Here is a 17,853-nt window from a genome sequence, read left to right on the forward strand (position 1 = left end):
TAATAAATCTGTTTGTGGCTTTGAGCAACACAAAATCTGGAGTGACTCGTCTGCCAAAGCGTTATTGTCTAAGTAGTGGTTTGCTGCAATTCTAGATTTCCCTCTTCAACTCCTCCTTGTGGATGCAGAACAGTTTAAACAGCAAACCTCAAAGGAGTCCTTTAATTTAAAGAGCTTATTTTCAGTGGAAACTGTTTTATATGCCAGTTTTCCCACCGTATATAATGAAAATGGAAGGAAAGCAGTGGCTATTTTATGCCTGCCACACTGGATATGTTACAGATTCAAATATGGATTAAACCTTTACCTGTTTAGTACGTGTATTTCTTAAATATTATGTGGAAGTTGACTAGTATGACTGTCATTAAAGTTATAAGAAGATAACTACATTCTAATTATGATGTGATTATGGTTTCTGAATGACTCACCATATATGTGCGAGCACTTATAGCTTACATAAAGGAACAGATTTCAGGTGCAAGCTGCAAGTGGGATATTAAGGTGTGAGAGCTGAGGAAAAAAAAAGGAAGAGTTTCAGAATTTGGAAAGCTTTCTGAAATGCTGCCATGCCCTGGAAGACCTGGTTATGTTCTGAAATGCACCTGCAGCATTTTAGGATGACAGGGGTGTTCAGAAGAATGTGAGATCCTGTGACTGTCAGTAATATTGTTTTTTGATTTAAATTTAAAATTTTGATTTAAATTTTGTGTCAGACTTTAAAAATATGCATATAAAAGACAAAATACTGTCCTGGATTACAAACTAGACAAAAGAACCTAAACTAGGAAATAAGAATAGAAATAAGGAATTATTTTTCATCACAATGATAAAATAAAAAATAAATCGTCCTGAGTTGCATACTAGTTCTAGCAATGTTTAACATATATATTAAAGAACTGGGAAGGAGGAAGAGGAGTGGGGCAAAATAATAATCTTGCAAAAGATTTAGGTGCTTGAAAGGTGAGAACAAATGATGAAATTCAAGAAAATATAACTGGATGAAAGGCATCTCTATTGAATATCTGTTGAAAGGATCCAACAATAAGTGTTTCCAATTTTTTTTTTTTTTTTTTTTTAATTGTAAGATTTTGTGAGTTTTCCAGAGTAGGTAAAGATACACACAGGGTAGAATCAGGTCTGCTGAGATATAGTGAGTACACACAAAAAAGTCCAAAGTTAAGATCTTGTTAATAAATGAATTTTCTTTAAAGGAAACGTAGGACTTGAGTGTGGAGAAAGGAAGGTTGATACATCTCTCTTGTTAGCAAGACAATGTCATTTAGTTACATTTTGTGGGTAAGTAGCCTGGTCCTTGGACTAGCAGCTGTGGAGGTTCTGCTGTATGTTTGGCATGCCTTTTATCCCCCACAAGTAGCTTTCCTCTTCTCAGACACAGCCTTGCTGTTTAATAGGAGTCACTGGAACATACGGGACATGCACTTGCTCTGCTACTGAACCTGCCTATTCTTCCTTCGGTTCTCACCTTCTTCACTCCCATTTTTGATCATTTTCCATTCCTGCACTGTCCTGTCCTCCTGTTGTCTCAATCACAGGGATAATACGGGTCAAAGTGGGGATGGGAGCACTTCCTAGCAGAGTTTTTCTGGCCCCCATTACACGTCTGCACATCCAGCCAGCTGTGCTCGAGTTACAAGGTGAAGGGATGAAACGAAGGGAGCACTGCAGCAGTTTGCACACTGCTTCCATCCTGCCTAGGATCTCCAGGGAGAATTGAATGCTGAGAAGAAGGGGAAAAGAAAGAGAAAGGAAGAAAGAGAATCCATATTTATTTAATATGTAACTTTCTGGGGAGGCTGGCAGACCTGATTATAAGATGCACCACATATACCTAGAGACTCAGTGTCTCAAGAGTTGTGACCTGGGTGCAGGGGAGCATCTTTTATACAGATGGAGAAAACTCAGACATCTGAAATCCCTTAGTGAGGTGGCAGTTGGCAAAGAATAAATTTTTAATTTTTCTCTGGATGTGTTTAGTCAACCATTTTTTTTTCCTTCCCATTTGTTCTGTGTGGTTAATGCTCTCTTTTCGTGTGCACTGATAACTAGAGAAGACAGGTTTTCAAGTTTTTTTGTGGAATGGAAATCACACTTTTTCTCCATATACAACAAAGCTTCATGTCACATGTGGCCTAATATGCAGAACATCACTAAGTGTTGCTGCAGTAACACATCACACCACTTGTGTCCCTTTTATAAAGGATTGTTCCTTTGCTTTCCCTATAACACTATTGTGTTTCACTTTAGCAAGAGGAAATTTGTTTGCCTTCTCTGATAAATTAGTGCTGTTAGTCCACTGTGCATTATTTTACTCAGTTGGACAACAGCAACAGTGTTAATATCACATGTGTATGTTTGATTGGTTCTAGCTCACTGCTGCTCACTCCTGCAAAATGAGCACAAAAGTGAATAAATCCAATTTACTTCCTCATATTTGTATATGCTAAAAAGCTTTGCTATACTTACATCATCTATTCAACAATTTTCTAATTATTAGAAACAAAATAGTAATTACACCACTGTTTCCTTGGCCATGGGAACACCCCCAGTTAAAAAGAGTGCTTTGGAGGATAACAGATGTTTTATCTCTTGGCCTCTGACTTCAAAGGAAAACAGTTATCTGGAAGGCACAAAGAAAAGAGGCAGTAATCAATTGTTCTGTCATATTTTGTGAGCATGGTAATGGCTGACTCAGCTGCTTAATACAAAGCATCTCAGACTACCTTTTTAGGCAGGCTTAAAGTCTTTTAGGTAGTGGCAAGAAAATTGAAATTAAATGCTAAAATTAATAAGTTTGTAACTTAAATTATGGTTGGGTTTTTTTAAAGTAATTTTTACTGTTTATGTCTTCTCAAGAGTAGGGATGGAATGCCTCATGTTGAATTTCACAGTACAGGCTCATCATGCAAAAAGCTATTTTTTTCCAGCAAAGTGTTTAATTAAACAGGTAGATAAAAAAGCTAATTGTTGATGTAAAGCAAAGCTAAGGGTTTTTTCTCTTTATGCCAAGTTTTGGTAAGCATTAAAACAGGTATTTCCTACTCCAAAAATCTACAACAGCTTTCTATCTTTTTGTTTGCTGCTATTTCTCTTTTTTCCCTGGAGATTTCTTCAAGGGTAAAGTGGATGTTATGATATATGGATGATTACACTAAATATGAAGGAAGAACTTAATTCTCAGAAAGTACAAGAGACAATCTGTAGTCTGTGGTCAAAGGCCCTTGTGAAATAAAGGTAAGATACAAAAAATTATGTATTTCTTTAAAGTGACCAGAAATTATATACAATTAAAAAATAATGCACTCGGAAACATTCATTCAACTGAAACAGTTAAATATCAGAAAGAACAGAAAAATTTGGAAGCTCCATTGGAAACTGTAAAAACAGTATTTGCTAAACCATGCAAGAAAAACAAATTATTTGAATATTTCATTTCAACACTTTTTAAAACACTAAGAAAAAAATACTAGGAAGGTGATTTGTTAAGCTAACTGGAAATATCCTGTACAAACATACATGTTGATTCTTCATTCTTGAATAAATGGATCACCCCAGGGCAGCAGACACTGTTCCCACTGTGTTCACATGTGGACCTGGATAAAACCAGGATTGATTTTCTCCCCTTTGACATTGTCACTAGCTCATTCAATCCGCCTTTCCAAGAAAGGTTGAAGATCATACCATCTTGAGAGTCTACCTCTGCCTCCTTTGCTCCTCTTCTCACCCAGTTCTCTCTCCTCTGCTTCCCCATCCTTCCCTCCCTCTCTGTGCCATCTGCATGAGCAGTGCAGGGTCCACTCTGAGCCCTTGGGGGTGCAGGACAGGAATGAAGTAGATCCAAACCTGGATTTCTACCCTGTGGCTGCCTCTTCCTGAGCACGTCCACCCTTCTCCATAGGCAGCAGCAAGTGGAGATTACAGCACTGGCAGAGCAGCCTGTTTTTCCTGGAAAAAAAAGATGAGCTTGCTACATGCCAGCAGGGTCTGAGGTGATGGAGGGTGAGGCTGAGACCCACTTCGCTGGATTTTGGGTGCACAGATTTAATGAAGAGCAGAAGAGTAGTAGGGGTAGCCTGCAATGAAAGTTGGAGCATGGAGTTACATCACCAGGCATGGAAATGGGGCAGTGGGAAGGCAGAGTACACGAGCACTGGTCTACCAGAGGCAATAAGGGTAACCTAAATGGATGGAGAATTGCTGAATTTCCATTTTTATTGAAACATATATAACTGGATGTATAATTTCTGAAGGGGGAGCTTTCTTTGGAAAAGAGCTAAATAGAAATAATTTTTTTACATATGTTTTAAACGAAGTCTTGCTTCAGTGCTCCATGTCAAGGAGACAGCTGAAGAGCATCGGCAGTCTTGCTTTAGGGAGAGCTCTGCTCTTTTATATACCTTCCTTGGGCACTTAAAACAAGCAGGTTTTTTGCATGACCACATCTGATCAATGCTGCCAGTCTAACTCAGTCTTTCTAAACTCTTGTTTTGAGATTATTGTGTGGGTAGCTGAACTGCCAGGATTACTTGTATGACTACAGAGAGGTGCAGTGGAGAAATTATGCATATATTATGGTTTAAAGAATAGTATAGTACCATTTTTTAATGAGTGAATATTTAGTAATGTATTTTGGGAGAAGAGTAAATGAAAATCTGCTCAGATTAAGGTCATCACTCCAAGTAGCCATAAAATTTAAATGTTAATCAAAAAAGTTATTAACATTGCCAGTTGGATGTTCTGTGCATTTGGTACTCTAACTTCATTAACTGTCTACACTAATTTTTAAACAATCAGCCTCAGTCCAGCTGTCCCCTTTGAGTATGTCTGCATGACAAAGACATTACTTGATGGTGGCAACATGATGTAAACTCTCCCAGGATTCCTGGCAAATACTCCAGGGTTGCTACTGAGTGGTAAAACTCACATCGTTTGTCTTGACTGTAGAGTTGTCTGGGTCTGCTGGATTAGCTTGATGTAAATACATGGGGTGGATCAGTTTTAATGTGTCTCTGTAGCTGTGCCCTACAATTGCATCTGGTATTTGATAGATTCTTTGTTTGTGCTGCTTTTTATTCTTTCTATATTTGGATTCAAGGCAGGAGACAGAAGTACATGTTTTTGGAATCAAATTTGGAAAGCACTTTAACAGATGTTGATAATTGTATGGCACTTTTGGCACTGCTAGACAAAAGGATGAACACAGCTGGTTGAACTGTATTTATTGAAAATAAAATGCTGTGAAAAGTTCTCATTTTAGTATAGTGATTAGGCTGGGAAAATGCAGAAGTATTTGAACAAAAAAACAACTGAAATTTTGTGTGTCAATTGTAAAATACTATTTTGGAGTTCAGAAATAATCTAAATTGACTGCAAGTCATACTGCCGCAATTCACTGCTTCTATTTTTTCTGACTGTTTCACCCCTTTATCTCCAGTTAGATTGTTATTCCAAATGTACTTGGAGCACATAGGTGACCTTCAGTAACCCTCCCAAATGTATATGCCTTCATCTTTGTATAAAATTAAATGTCGCCTGCTGTTTCAGTATTGTATCTCAAATTCAATGGATCCTTGTATGGATCCTGAGATCCTTGGATGTCTGCAATATTTTTCCTTTGGAGTACAGTTTTGCACTGTTCACTGCTTTGCTTTTACTTTCAGTGTACTTTCACTTTGAACCCATTAATTGTATGTATTGAACACCTGTCCTGTTTGAGATCCCTGAGGTACCCAGCTCTTAACTTCTCTCGACTTGGAGAAGCAGCCATTAATTACCACTCTTTGTTTCCTCTCACTTAGCTAATTTTTAATCCACAACAAGAATTTACCTCTTACCCTGTGGTTATTTATTTTCTTTAATAGTTTCTTGTCAAGAATCTTATCACAGGCTTTTGTCAAGCCAAGTAAGTTATATCTACCAAATCTCCACCATTCTCCCCGTTTCATTAACAATGTCCAACAATTCAAATAAGGCAGGGGCAGGCAGTGTTTTTCACCAGGGAGGTCCAGCTTTATCAGTGTGTGTTTCTATGCTATCACCTGCTCTACAGCTAAATGAAGACATCACGGCGACAATATCTTTAGTGGTTTGTTTTTGGTTTATTTTTCATTAAGGTCAACTTTATGGTGCTTCACTTTGCCTTTTTTTTTGTGTGTGCGTATGTGTGTGTAAATGTTTTAATAGATATCTGTGACAGCATCCTGCCTTTTTATTTAGATCCACTCTTTAACATTCATGAATCACTGCCTTCACAGTGGGGCAATCAAGTTGAAATCACAGCTGATTTCCCGTTTTTGCTAATCTTCCTTGAAAATATTTTTTGAAATGTTGTTTTTAAAGTACTCTAATTATTAAATATATTTTAGGAATATCTAGAGGATAAAAATATGCCTGTTGCAGAGTGAAAATTAAAGACATTTTGCAGGTTTTTTGCACTAATCAAATTTCCCACTGCAACCTGAATTAGCAGCATTGCAATACCTGTTTTAGACTCCCAGGTATTTCTGGATGCTTTTCATAGGACTTGTACAATTTTATTTTAGTGAAGCAACACTTGAATATTTCTTCATTCCTCTTAGTGGTCAGCGAGACTACTTCAGAGTTTATGAAGTGCTTCAGAGTCTCAATTATGAAAATATTTTAGATTTTCAAAGGTTGCCAATGTTAGTAAAAAATATGATGTTCAAAGGTCTTACTGAAGTTATTGGAGAAATGCTTATGGAAAAAAAAAAAGTTTTAAAAGCTCCTTCTCTCAGTGACCCCCATTGTATATCTCTCTGTGAAGTGTTCAACCACAGGTAAAAATTAGTAACTCACATTTCTATGTGAGATGGGCTTATTCCTTTCAGTATTGACTGTCACACGCTTTGAAATAATGCTCTGTTATGCTCAGAAATTCCATAATAGGAAATTCCATGGTTGGGTACCAGCTTTATCTTCATTTCCCACCTCCCTTCCATCTGGGGAAGAATACTTTCTAATTACTTGTGTTTTCCAGATCACTCATGGTCTTTGCTTCCATGCTGAGGGGAGATTACACTCTCCTATTAGCCCTTTTAAGGTCCAAGGAATGCCAGCCATGCCATGTGTGAGCAATCTGCAGGCACCATTAGCCCTGCTTCAGTGCCTCTTGATAACACTCCATGGGAAGTCAATTAAAGACGTCAGGGGGTGGGCTGGGCTGCTTCTTTTTACTAACAACTCTCATTAGGGGGTGGAGAATGGGGAGTCTGAACAGGTGATTTTTAGGATTTTAAATAAGAAATGGGAAAATACCCAGACTAGCTTTCTCCTTCCCCTGCACCCCATCCATTCTTTTCTCTTCCCTTTGCTTTCTCTATTTCCCCCCCCCCCCCCCTATTTCTAAAAAGATTTCTAAAATCTCTGGCAGATACGACTTTTTACAAAGTCTGAAAGCAGCAGTAAGTACAAATCTCAACAGAAGAAATCTGCAGGAACGATAAAGACAACAGATAATCTAATCAGCATTTCTAAAGTTAAAGGAAATCTTGGGCAGTCATTTTTCAGGGCATCCTCTGATCACAGGCAGCCCCTCTAGTCATGATTTGGGCTGAATCAAGGACACTCTCCCTTTTATAGAAGTCTTTAGTACTGTGTAGGTTGGGAAGCTTGAGAAGTTCTAAATATTCAAGAGCATAAAGAACTTAAAGAATTGAGCAGAATGGGATATGGTTGCCTCTGTGTTCATGTAGAAGTCTCTAGCAGCTGTGAAAGAGTGAATTGCTGGGGAGGGCACCAGTGAGGCTGGTGTGTGGCCTTGAGCAGACGTGCTTTAGTGCTGATGCTAAATACCTCTGACAGTCAAGTACTGAGGTGGAAGACTTGATATTTCATGAAAGAAATGTAAAATACAGACTAAGGTACACAGAAGCCGTGGTAATTAAAAAATTTGAAACACAGTTGATAGTTCTGGATGTGTTTTAGAACCTGAGGGTGATTATTGTTACTCACCAGTGAACCTCATTTTTTGACTATTGCAGAAAATATTAGGAAAACACAAATGTAAAATCAGTCTTGTTTTTCATAGCAAGATATCCAGTTTGTGATTCTTTCTGCTGTTTTGGTTTGGCTTTTTTTGGAGGGGGCTCCCCCCCCTACCTTTTTGCCATTATTACTGTATAGATTTTCCAGCAGTATGTGGGAGTAAAAATCTGAGTCTTGAACTAAGTCAGAATATATATATGCACTCTAGGAACCATCATTATAACTGAGATTAGTTCCAAGCAGGCAATGGAAGGATTTCCAATGTTTTTGAATAAATGTTCCTCATTAGCATGGAGGTTGCATGACCCAAGTGTCTTTAGTCTTGATATGGAGAAGAAGTGGAAACAAAACTTGGAAACCCTCATTCAAGTCTTCCATTTTTGTTAGATGACTCACAAGGTGTTCAGTGGTCCTTTTGGGATAATTCCATTAGCTAAAAGCCATAGTGTGTTTGGAAAGAGCAACATGCAGCAGAAGCCCAGCAAGGACACAGTAAAGAAGACTGCATTATACTGTTCTAACAAAGAGAGCTCTGATGTCATTAAATGACCACTATATCATACCATGAGACAGTACAAAATGCTGTTTGCATCTGGCAGTTTCCTTGCTACAAGTTAAAAAATAACCTGAAGTGGTTGAAATTCCTCAAGCACTGTCCTGCTGCTGAGCACAGCTCATCCCACCTCAGTCCAGCTTCATCCCTCAGCAGCAGAGGGATGCAGTGAGCAAAACGACTCAGGCAGCAAGAAAGGACTGTTCCTCTGTTTTCCTCTTTTTAAAATTATTATATCAGCTCTGAGAACAAAATGGTTGTTTCTGTGTTCATAAAATTAATGTAAGAGGTTCTGTTTGTGAGGTTTGAATATGTGCAGCTGTGATTTCACAAATCCTGCATTAATACCAGTTGTACCTACATATTCCTAATATTCCTACTGTCCAGTCATCCCTCCATCTATAGCATCTATAGTACTGAGGCTTTAGTATACTTTTTTTTTTTTTAAAAACAAACTTTGTTGCTGATTTTTCAGTTTACACAGTGCTTATGTTGAGGAAAACTAGTAAATATAATATGTAATTTCTTTTTTTTTTTCTTTCCCTTTTTCACTTCTCAGTGTACCATTCATCTTTTGGTTTATATTTATGGTATCTAATTTGATTTTTTTACTTAATAGAAGAGAATTCAATGGAGAGAGTTTTCAGCATTAATTCTTATTATGCCAGTTACTTATTTTCAGAATTATTTATTTCAACCTTGCTGAGTGTTTGGGAGAAATGACATAACTTATCTGCTAGTGCGTGCAATAAAGATAAAATGAGAGATTGTTTACTCCTCTAAAAAGACAAGTTATTTGTTTTCTTTTGAAACAACTGAGAACATGAGATGTAAATTAGTGTAGAAATAGTAGTCTCCATCAGAAAAGTTAGGTTTATCAAGGAATATCCAAAGCAAAATTAGGAAATATGATCTGGCTTATTGTGTTAAACAACAATTTTCAGCCCACATACTGATGTCTAACTGGAAAAGTGCCCTGGATATTTTTTATGAATTTTATTAAGTTAGGCATTACAGAATTGTCATTTGGATCACTGTGTGAGGAACTGTAGGAAGTAGATAGAGGAGATTGTAAAGATCAGTGAGATCAATCTATTGAAATAATCAGCAAAAAGAGCCAAAGAAGTCTGATCATCCATCTGCATCTGGGATCTGAGATCAGTGAATTGTCCAGACTCACCCAGGAAATCTATGGTAAACCAGATAACTGGTTTTCATTTTGTACATTCCAGCATAGAAACCAGGGTACCATAGAAACCCTGTCCTATTACATACAATAATTTCAGCTGTTGAAATTCCTAAATCTGGTTGGTCCTTCACTTTTTTTTTTCTTTAAATTATTTTTATTCTAGTCTGTTATTCCCTACTAATGGCACAGAGATTGAAAGCTCACAGACCACTTTTCTCTTTTGTTCCCCTTACACTAACATGTCTAATGTGCTGCATCTGTATTTAAGTTTAATTGTGTCTTTGGCATGCTAATCAACTTTCACAAGTCAGAAAAATCTATACTGAGTGCATTGTGATATCTGTACGTTAAAAAAAAAAAGTATTTTATAGAAGTGGAATTAATATTTGAAAGCCACAGAAAAGAACATTGATTGGCATTAAATTAATACTTCAAGACATCTTAAATGGTGTTGTGTTAGACAGTTCCTTGAATGACTCAAAGCTTCAAAGTTCTGTTTTTCCCATCCAACAGTCTGGGCTGTGTACCCTGGCAAGTTTTTTTATCAACCCTACTTCAGGAGCTGAAATGAAAGCTGGCAAAATATCTCCCACTCTAATGTTGCATGGCAAATGATGGACCCCAGACACCCTTAGTGTTGAGATTGCTGAGAAGATGTAACTTCTATCCCTAGCTTTCGACTGTTTTACCCCTATATTTTTACTCTGAATTACCACATATAATTTTTCTAAACCAGCTCAGCAATTTATTCCAATAGAAAGTTAAAATAAATGTGATTTGACTTCCTTGTTGAGTATAAATCTATGACCCACAATAATATCCACCATTACAGTACAGGAAAATTCTACTCCTGAGGCACACTTTTGGCCAGAATTTTATTATTGGCCAAGCTCAGGCCAAGTCCAAGGCCCAGCTACCTCTGCTTGGGCATTCTATCATGAACCTGTGGTAGCAATAAACTATGAAAATGAGAGAAAGGCTTTGCAACTGAAAGGTCCCTGTGTAATTCCTGGTTGTCCCTGGTGTTGAAAAAGTGATTGGAGGGATATTATATGACTTAGGAAGTCTGACTTGTAATATATATTGGTGGCAATTTTACCTTATTATTTTGAAACAGGAATTTACCAAGGGCTTTAACTGTTATCTTTTTTTAATGTCAATTCAGGTATCGCCGTTTCTCAGTTCTGTAAACTGTATCAACATGAACACTTCTCCCAATTGAAAAAAACAACAGGGAGTAAGCAGGAACATAAAATTATTTTTAGAAAATGCATTTTTAATTACTGAGCTGCTTAATTATTGAGCACTACTGAAAATATCCTGTGAACCTCATCACTATGCAAATGTATTCAGTTTTGGAAACAATTAAATGATAATAAAGCATTCTTTTTTTCTTTTACAACATATTACTGCAATGAAGCTGTTACCTCTCAGTGTGCATTTTAATGAGTTTTAAGTAACATTTTAATGAGCTCAACATTACCATAAACCCGAGGATTAGACAAAATTGAATTTACTGGGAAAAGGAAAGGGTTCATTAAGAGTTAATTATATAGTTTAAGAAGAAATATAACTCATTTTATGATGTCACTTCAACCATGAATTCAGCAGTAGATCCATACTTATTAATGGGCGTAGAAATGCCATTATTATATTGACATAAAAACATGGGTTTGCACACTCCTGCTCAGGCTTCCAATGAAAGTTTCTGTATTGAAATCCCTGGGTCAACTTTGTTCTTATCCAGTTCATTATTACATCTGAGGAGAAAAAATACCAACCTTTGTATTGCTGGTTTGTAATTCCACCTACTATTTTTATAAACATCATGAACAGTGAAAGCAAAGTTTAATGGATTTACCATTGCCAGTAGGATCTGGAGGCACGTTCTGAATAAATGTCTTAGATTTATTATTTTGAAAAGAACTGGCAGGGATTTGAATTCAAACTACCAGCTCTCCTGACATGTCCACTGTAACAGTGATGAATGCCTGCAGTCCAAGCTCCTGGACGCCCAGAAATCACAGGTAAATTCCCACCTAACAACTCTATGCTGCCTGCATTTTAATTCAAATATACTTTTAGGTGATGTTGAGATCCTGCATGACGTGGATTTAAAGTGCTCACATTCAGTAGTTTCAGCTAGACATTGAATTCACTGCTTTGCCAAAGCTGGAATTTCTGTTTAGCCATTTGACAAAGGAGGGATGTAGCTCGGTGTCCCCAGATGTTTCATTAGAAGAGAACGAGAAAACAAATCTTAAAAAAGTATTAGTTGTGTTGATTTAGTATAGTCTCTTGTTCATAGGGTAGCTCTGTGATCTGCTATTTAAAAATAAATAGATAATTTCTTTGATGTCACAGCCTTTTAGTGGAGTGAGGGAAGCTTCTGTGGGTGTTGAAAGCTTTCATGAATTTCAGTAAAATGGAGCTGATCTCCTAAACCCTGCTCTTGAGGGGGAAAGAGCATTCTAGACAGATGTCTCCTTGAAGGAGAAAAAATAATGACCTGTGGCCAGCAATTCCACCTGCCGGAGTTCTGTCACTCCTGCTCGAGCCAGACAAACAACAGGGAGCAAGCAGGAATATAAAATTCTTGGAACACAAAGGTGTGTTCCAAGAGTGGCAACTCTAGTCTCTGAGCTTCAAAATGTTAAGGTGAACCTGCAGACCCTCACTGGAAGGATGATTCCTTGCCACAGAAGTCAGGGTACTGCTGGCATTTGAAAAGGAAGCCTGATTAGTACCTTGGGTTGAATTAGGTGAAAGGAAGAGCAAAGAAGAACTATTAAGCAGGAGATAAATTCTGGTATGAGAGAAGGAAAATGAAATTCCACTGGCTGTGTGAATATGAGCAACACAATACTCAGCTTCCATTTGTTCAGCTACAGAAGTGTTTTCATCTCTGAGTTGTTTCCAGCAGACTTGTCTGTTCCTAAGGAAGGAAGGAAGCCCCTCTAAACAGACGTAAGTTGTAAAATCAGACATGTACCGACTATTGACTGAGCATTGTTTAGTGCCCTATGCCCTCTCCCCAAAAGCTCACCTCTTCGTATGGATGTGAGCACAGCCAGGCATGTGGAATTCTTCAGAGAGAAACTGAAAATGTTCTACACCTACATCTGGAATTGTTCAGAAAAGGAGGAGCAGAGCTACAGACGTCCTCCTCAAGGGAGAGTTTAATTCAATTTGCCTTAATTGAAGCTGCACAAGTGAACTACAGAATGTTTCCAGTTCTCCTGGTCTTAGAGAAATCCCACAGCGTGCACTGGTTATTTGAGCTATTGCATTTTATGTATTCCTTATTCTAAATTCCTTAGTCTAAATATGGGGAAGCATACTGCATAGTCTAACAACACATTTTCCTTGCTGGAAAATCTGCTTTAAGTAGTACTATTCTCTCCTGGCCACTTATTTCCTCTGCTTGTAATAGCTTGTCACTCTCTCAGTTGTTTATTAATCTGGGCTGTGAACTGGGCCAGTAGAGTGATCTGGGTTAAAGATCCTCAGCAACAGGAGTTGTTGCTTTTTTCTTTTTCTGTTCTAATTGGCATGGAAGGAAATGTTTGTAGTACTTGGCCTAAAATCTATCCCAGGTGAATACTGTGGTGGAGGCTAAAAATTCCCTCCATCCAATCCTGTCGAGTCTAATGATCTAATCTGCCTCTTTCAATATTGTGCTTTGTCTATCATATGGTGCTTGAATATTTTATCTAGTTGGTATAGCCCCTTGCTTTCCAATACAATCAAAGAATGAGAGTAGCTCTGTAAATGTACACAGATTTACTGATTTGTGGAAACTACAGACACAGGCACTGTGTGTCTAGTTAAACTCTGTGCTAAGGAGGGAAACGAGTGACTTATGTGCTGGGAGGTTTCTGTTTAAACCTGTTTAAGGTTTAGTTATGGAATTTGCCTCAGCTGGAACAATCTTTGTTACACTTGCAGTTGGAAGGGAGGTAAGAGGAAGAGGAAAGATTGTAAAATGGATTTGGTATTCCAGTGTGGGATTAAAAGAGGTCTTTCAGATCCTTCAGAGGGATGTGAGCCCTTCATAGGAAGGGATGTTCCAGCTGTTGAGTAACTTAAAGGTTGTTCCACAGGCACATCTCAGATTGCTGCTTTTCTTTCCTGGGGTACATAGTTGTGTTGTGCTCTTTGTCAGTTTTCTCTTATTTTAAAGGAGTCAGCAGATCTGTAGTTATCCTGATTTTCTGGTACTGGACTGCCAGACGACTATTCAGCACCAAGGGTTTAGGAGGACGTGTGGCATGTGGAGGCTTTATTATTCTAATTTCTTGTACTCATCTTTTTTTATTATGTAAAATCTGTTGTACATGAAATAGCTCTTCGGGACAGTGCTATTAGTTAAAAAAAAAATAAATAAAAAAAAATAAATAGTTTCACATTGACTGCAATCCCCAACATTATACTACTGTATTTTCAACAGTGTGTCTGAGTCTAACCCTTTAGCTGAAGGTCATTTGGAGTCTCAGGCACAGCACAGTGTGACTGAAGGCTGAAGCTGGACATCCAGGTTCTGGTCTCTCTCTGGGTGCTTAAGCTCCCCTTTCAAAATTGTTGCTTCAGGCTATTATGGTTGGTCTTTGCTCCTGCTTTTTTAATTTTTCTCATTTCTTTCCTCTTGCATCATGTAGTGAATAATAATGAGGGCAATGTGAACTCTTATGTTCTTTTTTACTTTTGAAAATAAGTGGGAGAGATATTTTATATTGCATAGAAGTAATTCCTTGCGCTATTTGAATAGATCAAAACTGCAAAAGGTTACTGGCAAAGTGCACTAGTTTCTTCTTTGTGTTGCATAAAATCTTAAAATTGAGGCTTTCTTTTCGTGTTTAGACCATAGAAAACTACTGTTTTATCTAGATGTTTGTGGATTATTTCATAGTTGGTAATATGTTGACAGAACTCAAACTAGTTCATCGTAAGAGTACTTTAACACAGGTTCTATGTATCATGTTGCTGCTTCTGTTTTTAGAGCTCTGGAATGTTAAACTTAACATGCAGAATGATACAATAACAATAACATAAATTATATAACAGATAAATAATAATAACAGATAAATTCTTTTGCATTTGTAAAGATTATACAGAACCTTCTCTAACCTTTTTTTGTTGAATTTTAAAGAATTGAAATTCCTTTTTTGAAGGAAGAATCCAATGACAAAACTTAAAAAACGACCCTAACATTGGAGGAAGAAAAAGTTTTTATTGTGTTAAGAGGTGATGGAGTAGATGTTCTAAAGAACAGTTTTTCTAGGCCACATGTCCCTACTTCTTTTATTTATTGAATATCATTAAAATAAGATTGAATTAAAGTTATATGCAAGCGTAAGTGATAGAGGAGTTTTAGGAGGTTGGACTTTGTTGTGAATTCTTTCAGAGAAGGTGCCTGGACATGCTGACTGGACATGCCTCAGTAACAGCCGCATGAGCACATTTTATGCTTTTCCAGTTTCCATTCTGGGAATGGAAAACTATTTGCTGGGATGAATTGTATAAAAAGTGGGAACCATGGAGCCTTTCAGAAGGTTGATGACTGAAGGTCAGGTCCAGAGGGAGAGGCTGAGCCCGTGTGTCGTGACATGCCTGTTTGTGGGACAGAGCATGTGAGGCCAGCCAGGCTCATGGAGCCTGTTGAAATGGCATCTGGCAAGCACCCCAAAATGGCCCATTAACGTAGGGACAGTTTGCAGGATGGGAAGGGAGGTATTTGAGAAGCAGCAGGCGGCTCCCACTGGTTTTGTGTACCAGCTGTGGATGCATCTCACGCTCCATGTCTGATGAAGTGTGGCTGCACAGTCCCCTTGTGATGCAGTTACAAAAGCTTATTGAGGAATACATGCCTTGCTATGTCTGCTCAAATATCTCATTGCCAATCCTGACTTCTGAAGGGAGCAGCACTGAAAAAGAAAAATCCTCTTCAAAACAAAAAATTGAATAGATGAGTTCTAGCTTATAATTAACAGATAAGGACCATGGTTGGGCATGGAGAAATGGAGGATGGTTGGAAGAGAATTCCTATGTTGGGTAACAGCCCATTTTGTTTGATGCTTTGCCTAATGTGTCTGAAGTATAGCAGTAATGTGGCAGTGCCCCCTGCCAAGACTGGAAAGCATCCCAGCTGTTGTGTGTGTGTTGTGCATGTGTACACAAGAAGTTTATTAGAGGCTATTCACACTTCAGTGGAGCTCTGAGATTGCAGTCTGTATTATATTGGCTAAATGAAGCATGTAACATTCTATATTTCTCATACAAGAAATATTCATTCATTTGTATTCATTTTCATGATTCTCAGCTGCTCTTATTCCTTTGTTTTACCGAGGGCACGTGTACATTTCAGGTGTTTTGGCTGGGCTCAAACTGGAAGCCCAGGGGTCCAATGGAGTTAAAGTGCTTGTAGAAGAACCAACTTCAGTTTGGAAACATAAAAAATGCAATTGCTCAGTGTTGTGTCAAACTCTAGGTGGCTTTCATTAGGTTGAGTACAATGCTGCAGGTACCTGGCAATACAACTTTTGTGCTTATAAAAGCAAACCTGCATGTTAATATACTGTAGTTTCTGAACCTCACTAATTAAATCTATACTTTCTGAGGAATCTCTGCTGTACACACAGACCCAAAATGTACAGGGCAATTTCCTGTGTGCTCTTCTCAACCACATGGTGAAAAGCTCCCTAGCAGAATTTTGTTTGTACATACGTAACAAGGTTACTGAGGTTTTTTTGTATGACATTGCTTTTGAAAAATTTTTATATATTTATAATTCTTTAAGTTTCTCTTTTTCGGTTGTTTGGCAACCAAAGGAAAAGTCCAACCTATCCTTTTGTAACAGTAGCCTAGGACATTGTGGAGGATTTCCTCTTTTCGTAAACACAATCCTCCCTACTGCATGGGAGGGTTATAGTTCATGGGATATGAGAGGGAAGCATAGTTCATGGGATTTGATTTAGTGTTTTTGGTGAAAGTTGTCCCATATTCCTCTGGAAAAGAAGACATTCTGGCATAAAATTGCCAGAAAAAGTGTGAATTTAATTTTCATGTGGTGTTTCCTTGAGCTTTTGCATTTGTTTCCACATCTGATATTCACATTAGTTGGTCAATTAATTAATCAATTAATAAAATAAATAAATAAATAAATTTTAACTTATGTAACACCCATGATTTTCTGAATATGTAGTCCATTAAAAGTGAAAATCATGTAAAAGCTATCTTCAGATCTGAGTTAAACTGCTAACTGTCTGATCCTTGTTAAATTTGAAGACTTACAGCAGACCATGCACTTTTAAAAAGTTTGTTGTCTATAATTATGGTATCAGTTCTTATAGAAAGTCTCTGAACTTTAAGCAAGTAGTTGGGCTTTCAGTTTCAGTGAAATAAAACTCCTAGTAATGTGTCTCTTTTTCACATTAGCAATCTGTGCAGTGCATTCATCAAGACTGATTATGCTTTAAGAATAAGAAAAAAGAAATCTGCTCTGTATCCTAGAGAAAATTTTTCAACATATTACGTTGTATAGCTTTAGATTTCTGAAATTACTTAAATGTGGTCTTCAGGATATTTGCATTCATAAAGAATACTTGGTTATGCTTATTGCTTCCCTTTGCCTTTCTTGACTGTCAAAACACAGTGATGCTTTTGAAGATTTATAGCAGATGGGTAATGAGATTGCTGACTGTTAACTGCAGCATTCAGAATTTGCTGGTGGAAGGAGGTGGGAGTTTAAAAAAGCGAGAAGGTTATCGGGGATTCATTGCAAGGAAGACAGGTGATAGAACTTCATTTTCAATCAGGAGGCTTAAACATGAATATGTTATGTTCAAAATTAGAAAAATCCCTGCTCTTCATGCTATCTAGTAGTCATATAAAAATTTTCAAGAAAAAAGATTACAGAGATGTCAGATTGTGTTCAGGTGATCACAATGAATCACAGGAAAGGCAGGGAGATTATACAATTTTTCAGTAAGTATGTTCAGGCTGTATTGCATATGCTTAGTTCAGCCCAAATAGCAGCCTTTAAAAATTCAGAAAGAAATCGTAAAATAAAGTCTTCACGGACTATCATTTG

General features: G+C 37.5%; 1 protein-coding gene across 1 annotated transcript in view; it reads left to right on the forward strand.

Moving 5' to 3' along the window:
* The first annotated feature begins 4,110 nt into the window (after nucleotides 1-4,110).
* The window catches only part of LOC136373284 (contactin-5-like), a 56,139-nt gene continuing 42,396 nt past the window's right edge, over nucleotides 4,111-17,853 (forward strand). Inside the window, exon 1 of the mRNA XM_066338183.1 lies at nucleotides 4,111-4,191. Coding sequence (XP_066194280.1) covers nucleotides 4,111-4,191 — 81 coding nt within the window. The remainder of the gene's footprint in view (nucleotides 4,192-17,853) is intronic.

The sequence above is a fragment of the Sylvia atricapilla genome, chromosome 2, assembly GCF_009819655.1.
Source record: "Sylvia atricapilla isolate bSylAtr1 chromosome 2, bSylAtr1.pri, whole genome shotgun sequence".
Classification (NCBI taxonomy): domain Eukaryota; kingdom Metazoa; phylum Chordata; class Aves; order Passeriformes; family Sylviidae; genus Sylvia; species Sylvia atricapilla.